The sequence below is a fragment of the Mytilinidion resinicola genome (genome assembly GCF_010093595.1).
Source record: "Mytilinidion resinicola strain CBS 304.34 unplaced genomic scaffold BDZ99scaffold_39, whole genome shotgun sequence".
Taxonomy (NCBI): Eukaryota; Fungi; Ascomycota; class Dothideomycetes; order Mytilinidiales; family Mytilinidiaceae; genus Mytilinidion; species Mytilinidion resinicola.
In genome coordinates this window covers 189,074-202,312 of record NW_022985475.1, presented here as the reverse complement: position 1 = coordinate 202,312, position 13,239 = coordinate 189,074, and the positions used below count along the sequence as shown (strand labels likewise).

At 37.3% G+C, this 13,239-nt stretch overlaps 1 protein-coding gene across 1 annotated transcript; it reads left to right on the top strand.

Moving 5' to 3' along the window:
* Positions 1 to 338: 338 nt before the first annotated feature.
* Positions 339 to 518, top strand: BDZ99DRAFT_403299 (uncharacterized protein; the record flags this gene model as incomplete). The annotated part of the gene is made up of 1 exon (XM_033716336.1): positions 339 to 518. A coding segment is annotated over one exon (180 nt), but the record flags the coding sequence as incomplete, so codon positions are not given.
* Between the last annotated feature and the right edge of the window lie 12,721 nt (positions 519 to 13,239).

Below are 13,239 nucleotides of genomic sequence, written 5' to 3'. Positions count from 1 at the left end.
TAATAGAGGAAAAGGCCTAAAGCTAGCAATACTTAACCCTAGAAAAAGAGAAAGCTGTTATTAAATTCTTATTACTAATATCTAATCTTAAGCAACTAGTGCGCATAAAGTTTATACCTTTACTAGCCTTTAGTATCGCCCGCTACTAATTAATAAATAAACTAATTAAGCCTCTAGGTAAGAACTAGGCTCGGGCCTTTAAGAAGCGCTATCTAGAGCTTAAAGCTAGAACTGTTAGGGCGATTAACTGGAAACGATATAGGAATAATATATATAATAAGGTTATAGAGCGGTTTAAAGTAATTGGAAAAATGCTATAGAATCTAGCTATTCTACTGGAAAACGTCTATAATATAGATAAAACAGGAGTTATACTAAGTATACTTAGTTCGGTTAAAGTCCTTATAGGTAAGGATAACCTGCAAGACTATAGAGGCGCGGGTGTTAAGCGGATAATAGTAACTGCTGTTAAGTGTATTAGTAGTAACAGCAGGGCGCTGCTCCCCCTTATAATCTAGCCAGCTTTAACCCACCGAAGCAACTAGACAACGTACTTAACCCCTAGATAGTATTACGTAACAATATTGCCTTTTATAAACCCTTAAAAGCACCTTAGTTATTACCCCCCCTTTTTTTACGTATTACCTCCCTTTTCTCTGCATATTACCCCCCCTATATTAGGCCTAGCTCCGGCCCGTATAAATATTGTTCTACTAATTAAACTTACCTGCTTACCTCTGTGTCGACTGCGTAAAATAGAGAGTATATATTATAAAACAGAAAGGCTGTATTATAGGCTGTATTATCTAGGCTAATAGGAGTCTATTCGCTCTATCTACTCTAGCTACTCTACTCTAGCTACTCTATTCTAGCTACTCTACTAGCGGAAAGCGCCTAGATGGCTACTACTGTCTAATTGCTGGCTAAAAGAAACGCCAACTACACCTGTATACTAAGGCCTTACAGCTATTACTTTACTATAAACAGCCTCCTCCTTAGGCGTGGACATAGGGGCATTCTTAGGGGCTGGTTGGCTGTCGGGGACTAAGGAAATAGAGCTCTGAGTAGCTGTTAGAGTGCCTGCTTGTCCGGCGGAGCGATCTGGCGCTGTAGTTGTGAACTGTACAGGATTGTTGAGCACTATAATGGTCTGCTCGACCGCCGGCGTGCCTGTAGAGACACCTGCCATAGTAATTTGGGTGGCCTGTGTCGCAATCTGCATCGATTGAGTTGGTTCCTGTCCACCTACAACACTATCTGCTCGCTCTGCACGAGCAGTAGTTTTATGAGCTCGCCGGAGATGCGACGTTCCTCCACGTGATCCTGGCCCTCCACCACGCCGTCGTGCTCGCTGCGCCGGAGCTTGTTGATCAACAATTTCGAATTGAGATGGATCACGTCGAGTTGCATCAGCAGGTGCACGAGCACGGCCACGGCCACGGCCACGGGCACGGGTTGATTGACGAGGTGCAGCAGGGCCCGTTGGCCTGCCTTTACGACGCTGTACAATTGCCGGAGCCTCGATGAGGAGGAGAGGATCGATAGGAAGGTTTACCTTGTTTGGAACGGGACGATTGAACCACTAGTGCTGATAAACATCCTCCAGGACAACAGTATACGTAGATGTCGCTGTAGCATGCAGTTTTCGGTGTATTTCGTGGCAGCAAGGCATGCCGTATGTCCCCCTGAATGTTCCATTGCAAATAGGATTAAAATTGTCCTTCTTAGCCTTCTTAACTTAGGCAGCAAGTAGCCTCAGGCCCTGCTTAGTAACCTGCCGAAGAACCCTAGCAAACTTAGGAATCCTAACCTTATGCTAAGGAGCTCTACGCTGCCAGCTAAGCTAATTCTTTCTTTTAACACCTTAGCAGTAAATATATTAAAATAGCAAGGTAACTATATTATAAAGGTTGCCTGTTAAAATCTAAAGATAGGACTTAATACTACTATTTAAGCCCTTTAGCTATAAGGTTATAGTATTACTAAAGTGCGGCAGAAGGCCTATATAGTATATTATAATCTGCTATTAAAAAGGCTACTACTTTTTAGTAAGGTAGTTAACCAGGGCTTTCTTATATTTATATATATAATCCGATTAAATCTTATTCTAAGCGGCTATAAACTTAGCCTCTATAGGTTTTAATAGGCAGAAGTTAAGCTTATTAATAAACCTCTTCTAATCTTTCTAAATAATATTAATCTTAGCTACTATTAGCACTTAAAAGGTATATACTAGGTCCTCTAAATCTATTATATCTGCTAATACTTACTTTTTATTCTTTTAAATAGTAACAGCCTTACTAGCAATATTCTTCTGCATATACTACTTATATAGAATCTAAGGAATAAAAGAAAAGAACTTAGCTAGTATATTTTTAAGTGCGAGCTTTTTATCTATAATAAAAACGCCTAGTAAAATACCTAGGCGCTAGTATACTAGGTAAAGCTCCCGCACAGTAAAAATATAGTCCTCTTTTTCCTCTTCTAGAAGAAAATAATAGCCTAGCTTATAGTTCCTACCCTAGTTATTAATACTGTTAATATAGAGGAGCAGTATCTTAAACTTATTTATTTTATAGGTATAATTAAGAAGAATAATATTAGGATTCTTCTAGAATATTTAAACACTTTCTGGGTGTATAAAGTATAGGTACTTAACTTAGTTTACTTTATCTAGCTTATATTTATAGTAGTAATAAGCATCCGGGTTATTATTACTATATTCCTTAAGCACTTTAAGTATAGCCTAAGTTAAAGTAAGCCTTTTAAGCTTTATTTTCTTTTACTTCTATTTCTTATTATATAGGTCCTGTATTATTATATTCTTACCCTTAGCTAGAAGGTTATTAAAGATAGCACCTACAGGCGTGCCTCTGTTAAGCTAATTATATATAGTTCGGATAGTATTCTTATTAAAATCTCGGTGCGTAATAGGAGTTCTATTCTTAGGATTATACAGCTTATAATTATAAGTATAGACCTTAACCTTAAAAAACTAATTACCTTATAGTAAATCTTTTAAGAGGGCCCCTTTAAATAGGCAATTAGTCTTCTTTATACGGGTGCGGCGCTTTCTATTAGCTGGCTTATACTCTTCTGCGCACTTGCATTAAACCAGCACCTTATGCACCTAGGGGGGCATACGCTTATCTATTTTTTTATTATATTTAACTATAGCGTATTCTTCCTACTTAGCCTAAGTATTAATTAACTTTATACTATCCTCTATAGAAGCGTGGCGGCCCTAAAGGGGCGGCCGGAGGGGTATAGTATTAAGGTAATAATATAGAGGAAGTAGTGTTAATATATTAAAAGTAAGTGCGCAGGTAATATAAATTCGAATTAAGCACAAACGGGTAAGCGGGTAAGTTTAATTAGTGGAACAATATTTATACGGGCCGGAGCTAGGCCTAATATAGGGGGGGTAACACGCAGAGAAGAGGGGGGTAATACGCAAAGAAAGGGGGGGTAATAACTAAAGTGCTCTAACCCTTATTACCGTGTTTAATATTTAGGCTAATAATAACTTAAACGCTAGAATTAGAATTAAAAAGATAATCTTTAGCTAGCCGGCCTAACCTCTTCCTCTTCTGCGAATATGCGACTTTAATAATAACCCTAGGGTATTATGCCTCTTTATACTAGAAAGAAGCATCCGGTTTATATTTTAACTCTATGCTAGTTAAAGGCCTATCTACTAGAAAGTAAATCTTAGTAGAACGGGCTGCGCAAACCTTCTGCGCGAAGCAGGCCGCCCTGTCTAACCCACTGCGAATCGCTTTTTAGCTGGCTACGGATTGCATCCTTAACTCCGTTAATAAAGAGCTTATGTACTCCGGTCGGCATACAAATAATAAGCTGATAACTTTCTCTACTGTAATTATATCTGCCCGATCTCTGTTATTAGCCGCCGTATCTATTATTCCTTAACAACACGCACTGTATCTTGTCTTTTATATATCCTAACAGCGGCTCGTCTCGGCTAAGCTGACGCTCTATCTTATCGTACTCTCCTTGTGCAAGCTGAAATTCTATCTACAGGCGTTGCTTAATGTGCTTTCCGGCTTGGATGTCTTTGAAAAGTGCGATAACTTGGTGGGCCTGCGCGAAGGGCTTCTCGTCGGTCGGCGGAGGCGTTAAAGGGTGGGCTGCGAAACTTGAAGAACAGCGTGATATGTTGATGCTGTGTTAAAGGAGTCTGCGACGTAACGTAGGTGATGGGGTTATTGCGGTGGAGGTAGTTATTAAGGCTAAGTTCGATGTAGGTTAGTGCCGCGAACACCAAAAATTTGTATAACACCAGCATTTGCATACACAATCACGCAGAATAACACTAAAAGAAGGAATATTCACAGTTTTTAAAGCTCTACGTTTGTATGGAACTTCCGTATATAGCGAATAATTTAGTGGAGTAGTTATACGTTCTCGCTCTCCGTGCTGCCATCGCTCTCTACTGCGTCCTTATTACTACTGCTATTACCCTTTGCTTGCTTAGCGGCCTTAGCAGCTCGTGCAGCAGCATCTAGCTCTCTAACTCGCTGCCTAGCAGTAGCTAACTGCTGCTCCGCATACTTAAGTGCACCTAATTGCTGCTGCGCAAGCTGCTGCGCAGCGTGTTCCGCTTCCTTAGCTTATAGGGCATTAGCAACTGCCTCTGTAGTTTGCTTTATATATGCTATTTCATCTGCTGCTATATAGGCCCTCTCTGCCTGCTTAGCAGCTTTGCCTAATTCACCTAATGCATATTTAGCAGCGGCCTGTAATTTTTGTGCAGTCTTAGCAATAGCTCGAGCGTTCTTCCTTAGCTGTAGCTAAACGGCTTCTTTATCCTTTGCAAGCTGCTTAATAGCGCTAGCAGCTTTCTTAGCAGCTTTCTTAGCAGCTGCAGTATCTATTATTGCCTGCTTTACTGCCTCTAAAGCAAGAACTGTATTAGTTGTAAAAACTACTTCTATAGAAATTTTCACCTGTTTTTTAAGCTTTCTTACCCTCCGCTTGCTTATATAGTAGCGTAAATCCGTGTTTTCTTAATATAGCAGCTTAACCTTATCCTCTAGCAACTATAGATACTTAAATATCTTATTATATATTACTATAGCTTGCTTAGGCGTTAAGCTGGCCCGGATAATTATTAATATAGTTTAGTTTTAGTTGTGGCAAGTAGTAGGCGTATATAGATTGTTCGGAGAGAAGAGAATAGTAAGCTGTATAGCTAGAGGTGTGCTTAGTTAAGATTTGCAACTGCAGTAAGCAATTACGCATTGCGGATTATAAGGGCAAATACCTGCAGCTTTAAACAACTTCTTTATTAGCTTAGGCGTGTAGATATTAAGGCGTATTTAGCCTAATATTTTAAGGAAATATTCGCAATTTAGGCCTGTAATCCCTAAGCCGGCAAACTTATTAACTTTTGCTAAGTATAGTTGCTTAAGTACCGAGAATATAACTAGGTTAAGCGGCTGTATAAGGTGTATTAAATAAGGCGGTAGGTAGATTAGAACTATTTTATACTGCTAGTAGAAATTAACAAAGCTAAGGTTAATATACGAGCTATAGCCGTCTATTATAAGCAGCCGAAAGCTGTAGTATTAAAATAGCAGCGCCGTAGAATACGCTATAGTATAACAGGTTATTTCTGCTAAATAGTACACGTGTTCTATACAGTATATTATATAGCTTAATTTGTTATTAGGGTGTAATAGTCTTTAAAAGGGGAGGTAAAATCAATTTTAGGTATAAAACAGGGTTATTACTTCTAATAGGTAGTATTAAAGTTTTAAGTTAAATATAAAGTTCCTATTTATATAAAGAAGCGTCCTTATATATAAAAGCTCCGTTCTAAAAAACCTATCTACTTATTCTACTTATAGGGCTTATAGCCTTAGAGTGCCTTAAGTATATTAAGCACTTTTCTAGCTTTATACTTACTTCTTTTTTAAGCCTAATAAGCTATTATATAACCTCTTTTTTATAATATCCTATTTTTAGATTATTCCTATCTACTAGCAGTCTATAGAGGAATCTAAAATCCCTATATATCTAATATATAACCCTTTTAGTCCTATAACTTAATTCTATATAATTAGTCTTATCTGCTTACTTATTTCTATAAGTGCTTCTGCGCTTAGGTAGTTTATATTAAAGGTTATAATACTTACTCCCTCTTCTAAGGCTTTTAGCCCGAAAGTATTTCTATAGTAGGGTCTTAGATAAATAGCTAGTAATGCCCTATCTACTAGGCTGTTATTATACTATTCTATTTTTTCTTTTATAATATCTAATACCTTTAAAGCTAAGAAATAAGAAAGCTGTTTTATACTTGCTAATTATATTAACGCGTTTAGTTTAAAAGTTATACCTTATTCCTAGTATAAGTCTTAGGGTTTATTATATATAGTTTCTACACCTAACTCTAATTATTATACGGCCTGTATACGGGCGCAATAATTAAGCTGCAATATTACTAGCATTTTAGCAGCTGCCTATAAGTTAGTATACTCTACTGCTATATATAACTATTCTCCGGCTAAACTAGTTAGGGTAAAAACTAGCCTATAAAAAGGATAAACTCTATTATAAAAAGTCTAAAACTTATATAGCTTTATTTTTTCTACTAGATACTTAAAAAGTGGCTATAATAAAGCTAGATTATCTGGACTTTTAAAAGGAGCTGTTATATAAGCAGGGTAAAAAGATAATATATTGCGGCTTTAAAACTCTAGAAGAGCTTAAGGAAGATAATAAAAAAAAGGCTAAGCAGAAAAAACAAAAGTATATTAAGAGGGAAGCCTTGCCTTTTTTTAAAGCTTCTAGTTCTACCGGGTCCTTTAATCTATTAGATTTTTCCTAGCTAGCTAGTATAATATTACTATTATTCTAGGCTATTCCGGATTCTAGTAATAGAACTACCGCAGGAGTTCCTAATAGTTTACTAAACTTTTAACCGGTTCCTATATATTTTCTAAGGTGCTATATCTTTTCTACTTAATTAGGTACTTCTTTTTCTAACTATTCTATTAGAAATCTAGGATTTACTTAACCTTATACTTATTATTATTATTAACCTTAATATTATTCTCTAGCTTAGTATTAGGTAGTATAGGTTTTAGTAGCAATATATAGAAAACCGGGTGTATTTTTATCTTTTCTAGTAGCCTAAGCTTATATTTTACTAGGCTAATAATATCCTATACTTTAAATAGTCCAATTTTAATATAGTTTAGTTTTATACTTAGTTATTTAGTTTTAATATTTTTGCAAAGTAGGTAGACTTTATCCCCCCTTTTAAAAGTTAGCGCAATACTTTAGTATTAGTTGTGGTATCTTGCTAACTATAGCGCTAGAAATTAGATATCTATTAATAGCTGTTTATATAGCTCTTTAATATTTTTAACTAATAGTAGTGCTTTCTAAGCTTTTATACTGTTAAGTTATAGTTTTTAATATACTTTTAGTTTAAAACTATAGTTTATAAAAAAGGGCAACACCTTTATTATTTCTATAGATATACTATTATAGGCAAACTAGGCTATTAGTAGTAGTAATACCAAATTATCTTATCTATAATTAATATAGTATTATAGGTATTATTCTAAAGTCTAATTAAGCCTTTCTATTTACCTGTCCGTCTAAGAGTAAAACGCTGTAGAAAGCTTATACTTTATCCCTAGTTATATAGTAAGGGTCTACTAGAATTTTAATATAAAGAGCTTGTCTTAGTCTAAAATTATCTTCTAGAGTAGCCTATAGTTACTAATAATATACTTTAGGAATATATAGGCCAGATTTTCTACTGTTAATACTTTCTAGTATAGAATAAAATATATATATTTAGTTAATTAGTCTGTAATTACTAGTATTATATTATACTTTATACCTATTATAGGTTTAATAGACTATAGTAGCTTAACTATAAAGTTCTATATAATAGATTTCTATACTTTTTCCGGTGTAAAAGAACTCTTTATTAGCCTATATAGTGTATATTATCCCTTAACCTATTAAAATAGGTCCTATATTATTAATAAGGCTGCAGCTAATAAAAGGCTCTAATTCCTTCCTCTGTAATAAGAATTATAATAACCTAAGGCTATTTAAATTGCTTATAGATAGCTATACAGGCCTATTCTATAGAGTTAAGCTTTGCTAGATATTTACTCTAATACTATAAACCTGTACAGAATATAATTATATAAACTATATAACTATAATTCGTCTAAGGCGTTCTTATACGACGCTTCTAGCTATAACTATCGCCTTTTTCCTTTTTTATAGTGTTAATAGATAGATTTGCAAGTAGCTTCCGAGCCCTATAGTATAGTATTATAGTAGTACGCCTTGCCTTTTTACAGGCAGTATAGAAGTATTGTTTTTTAAACACCTTAGCTAGCTTATACTCCTTAACCGGCTGCTATACTATATCTATTATTCCTTTTACTTCTTCTACTATATATTGCTTACGAATATAAATAAAGTTATAGAGGAGGGCATCGCGTAGGTTGCGGCGGAATTAGGCATGCAAATATTAGCGTAGAGTTCGCTTACCTACTATTCTATAGGTAGATAGCTAGTAATAATTACTAACTACTATATCTAATAGGAAAGAGAATAGAGGCTTCTATATTTTCCTATAAGTTCTTTTAGTATTATAGTAGGACCTTAATTAGTCGGCTATATTAACGCTGTATATAAAGAGATTATACTCCTTTATAAAGTCTAGTATATTTAATTCCTTCCTAGCCTTATTACTAAATACCTTTACTATTTACCTATAGCCTATAGATATTATAGAGGGTTGTTTTTATAGCTTTGCAATATAGTTTTAACCTAGCGATGTATAATATTAGCGGCTCTATAGTATAGTATTAAGGATAATATATATACTATTATAAATTATAGACAGGAATAAAACCACCGTAGTATTCTTTTAGGTAAACTCTATTACCTTATAACTCCTAGATAACTCTCTATATAGCTGGCCCCACGGAATTTGCTTATTATAGCTTAATTTAAGGTCTATAAGTAATACTAAGAAGTGCTTAGCCGGCACTATTTTTTTTAGCCTTAGTTCTCCTTTTTAAGGCCTTATTAGAGGCCTTTTAATCGGCTGTAAGAACCTCTATATTATATTCCTCCTTTCTAAGCTCCTCTTATTTTATGCGTGTAGTTCTAACCGTGCCGGCAGCTCTAATTCTAAAAGATTTTAGCTGTTTAAAGAGCTTTATACTGCTAAAGAGATTGTCTAGCTAAACTATATACTTGTCCGGCGGATATAGGCGCTCCTGCGTGCCTAGGCGATATTAAGTAAGTAGATTAAGGATAATAGCTTGCGTTTTTATAAAGCCTTTATCTAGGAAGGATATATCTAGGTCTATAGGCCCCTTCTTATCGCCTTTAGTATACTATAGCTAGTTAAGAATATAGCCCTAATTCGCTAAAACCTATATTTTAAAGCCTTCTAGTATAGGTTTTAATAGAATATTAATAATTTCCGGCGCTCTGCCTATAAACCTCTGTATAGTCTTATTAACAGCTAGGTGCAGGCCTGGGCGCTAGTACCGCCGGCAGCGTACTTGCAGATGCTTTAAGAGCTTATCTACGCGGTTAAATATACTGTAAAAGCCGTCCTAAGGCACAGGAGAGCATCGAATATAGCGCTTAAGCTACTCCTATCGCGTTTTTAATATATAGTCGCCCACCTTATAAGCAGCTCCCTTTTTAAGCGGCCCCTAATAGTTCTCTATAGCCGGCTCCACGGTGATTTCTATATAAATCACGACTCCAAAGTAGGCGTACAGCTCCTGCCTACACGTAGGCAGCTATGGCCTTGCCTTGCCCTCAGGGGCGTCCTCCTCTAACGCCAGGTGCGCCTCTGCATATTGATTTGTCCACGCGGTCATCCGATCTAGTATTTTATCGTCGAAAAACAAGCCAAAAAGGGCCATAGGATCGCGTCTATCAGTGCCGAGGGGGACAGCAGCTTCGCCGGGGTGGTAATAGTCGTCTATTCGAAGGGGAGTGAATTGAGGCAGAGGCCAGGGCTCTGGCGGCGGCTTTTTGGACGTTTTGGTGCGTGGATCCTTCCATTTCACATAATCGATGTTATTTGATGTTCGCGGCATTCTGTTGCATTGATTTGGGCTCAGGGAACTAGCTAATTCGACTATTTACAGCTCTGTTGATGCCTCCTGCACACCTTAGCACGGTGTTGCTGCACGGGCCTGAAAACTGGCCCGAGCGTTGCACCCCGACGGGTTAAGGGATAGTACTTTCTTGCAATTTCTAAGCTATGCCCAATTCTACTTTAGTGTATATTTAGTTGAATTCTATCTTTATAAATATATGTTATAATTACTGTGTACGCCCCCCAGGATAATATATTTGTTGTTAACTTCTGCGGATCCCCAGCGCTTCTTTAGGTCGATGTTCTCTTGTTCCAGGGATGCCAAGCGCTTGGTAAGGTTGGTGTTCTCGAGTTCCAGGGATGCTAAGCGGTCGTTGAGGTAGATGATCTTGCATGTCTGTGATTGCATCTTGCGTGTCTGTAATTGCATCTTGCGTGTCTATAATTGCAGACACTCCTTGGTTTTCAACATGAATTTATCGGCCTTATTCTTATAATTTTCATATGCAACCCGCAGTTCTTCTTTTAGCCTGTTATTGTAATACTTCTAGGATGCTTGCTCGTTGAAATTTAAGCACCACGGGATATGTTTGCTACAATTTACTCTTCGAGAGCTGCAGTAATTGCATAGCTATATTTATGTTAAATACTCGATTTTAGACGCAGAATCGGCTAATTATACTATAGGAACGCGATCCACTGGCTGAAATATATTGAGATGCTGTTCGGGCGCGGGTAGCCTGTGGTTCTGGCCACCTGGAACTAAATACGGCGAAGGTTGCTGTAAGAGGGGGGGGTATAGACTCTTGATTACACGCTGCATGCATGTCCCTGTTAGCTGGAGTTTGAAAGATGTAAAAGTATGTGCTAGCAGGTACAGTAATCGTGCAGGGAGGCGACCGGTACAGAGTGGGGAACAATTAACTTAAGTTGATAGATTAATTGATTTGATTTGGTTTAACCAAATCAATTAATCAATCCGAAGAGGTGGATTTTATCAATTAAATCAACTTCAAGGCATTAAATTAATTGATTTGATTGGTTTAATTGATTCCTATTTGCGGAGCGTAGATAGAGTATCCTATAGAGAGCCCACCTAGCAGAAGTGCTTACTAAGCAGTCTCCTAACCCTGATTTTTATCCTAACTCATATTAACGCGTCCAACACTATACCACCTCTGTACAATATCGCACCCAGCAATGAATTAGAACCTTCAGAACGTACAGCAGGAAGTTATCGCACGCGCAAATCGAAAGAAACCTCCCCGTAAGGTTAATTCTATGCGCGCCGAAGTCAACACGAATGAACACGTCGAAACACCTGCCACGAACGACGACGACGTTGACAACGACAACCTATATAAGAACCTTAATTGGCTACGGGTACCGCATCTGCAGAGAAGGCCTTACAAAACCTTACAACCGTTAAAAGCAAGCTGGATTTACGCGTACGGTTGGCCTGTTTACTATCGAAAGCAGCGCCAGAAGTTCTGGCTCTGCAAGTACTGCCATATATATAGAATACCTAGCGGCGAGTTCAACGTTAAGAAGGCTACTTTGTCAGCTATGGCTCACCTAGGGCGGCAACAGCGTGGCCACGAGGTTAATAAAGATGGCCAGATCAACTTCTCTACTCCAAACCAGATATTAGTGTTGGCGATAATGCAGTTCCAGGGCATTAATATTCCATAGGACGTGGCCAATAAGCTGGCGGACAGCTTTAATCGGGCGAAGTTTCTACGCGCTGTTTAACACTGGGTTGCTGATAATAATTAGGCTTTACGCGTTATTAAGAAGCCTGCCTTCCGCAGCATAATTGCTGCTGCTAGACCTATTGCCGAATTAAGCCTATAGAAGACCTATTGTACACTCCGAGAATCTATTATAGCTAAGTATAATTCCTATATACCCGCCGTAATTAAACACCTCCAGCAGGCAACTAGCCTTATCTATATATTATTTAATAATTGGACTTTAGTTGGCAATAAGCGTGCGCTTACTAGGATATATATATATTATCTAAACAAGAATAGCCGGCCAGAGAACTACTTATTAGGCCTGCCTGTTCTTCTAGGCCAGCACTTAGGTAAGAATATTGCGGAGATAGTTAGCTTAACGTTATAATTGTTTAAAATTAATGCTAAGCGCCTTAGCTACTTTATACTTAACAACGCTATAAATAATAACACTGCTTTAATAGCAATAGCTAATAAGTTTAAGTTCAGCATCTCCCAGCGTTGGTTACGCTGTACCTGCTATATTCTTAACTTAGCTGCCTAAGCAATTATATAGGGTAAGGATAAGAAGGCATTTAAAAGCATGGACGTAAATATACAGGTAAAATTACGTCTCTAATCTTATTGCTATTCTATATTGCGCTAATAGTAATATAGGAAGAAGAACTGCTAATAGCAGAGTAGAGGAAAGCCGGGCCTATTAGGGTGCTATTCAATATTATATTATCTATTAGCGCCTTTCTATAAGCCCGAGAGCTGTTTATTAAGCTGCAGGCAGAGGACTTAAAGCGCCGCAATAAATCTTATAAACTAAAGAAGCTTATTAAGCCTGTTAGAACTCGGTGGAACTCTTACTACAATTGCTTTAAGCGCGCCTGTAAGCTCTAAGGCCCTCTTAACGCGTATATATATATAAAGCTTAAGGAATACAATATTAAAGCAGCATCTCGGCGCAAGGATATAAAGAAGGAGAAACCGCAGTGCTTTATTAAGGAGCGAGGGCTAAACGCAGGTAATTAGGCAACAATTACAGAGTATAAGCAGCTGCTTAAGCCGTTTAAGGATGCAACAACGTGGCTACAGGGCAGAGGTTCAGCTAGTAGCCACGGAGCTATTTAGGAAGTTCTTATTATATTTAAATAGCTACTCTCGGCCCTTAAGAAGCAGAAGGAGAGGCTTAAGGCTATTAACTATAAGGATCCAGATGCACCCGAAGATCACTTAGTTATTAATATTAATACCGCCTATAAGAAGCTTACGGATTACTACGGGAAGATAGAAGACACCTTTATCTATTTTATAGCTATAATACTTTATCCAGCATATAAACACGCGCTTAAGGGGCTATAGAAGGTGCCGAAGGATTATAATATAAAGCGC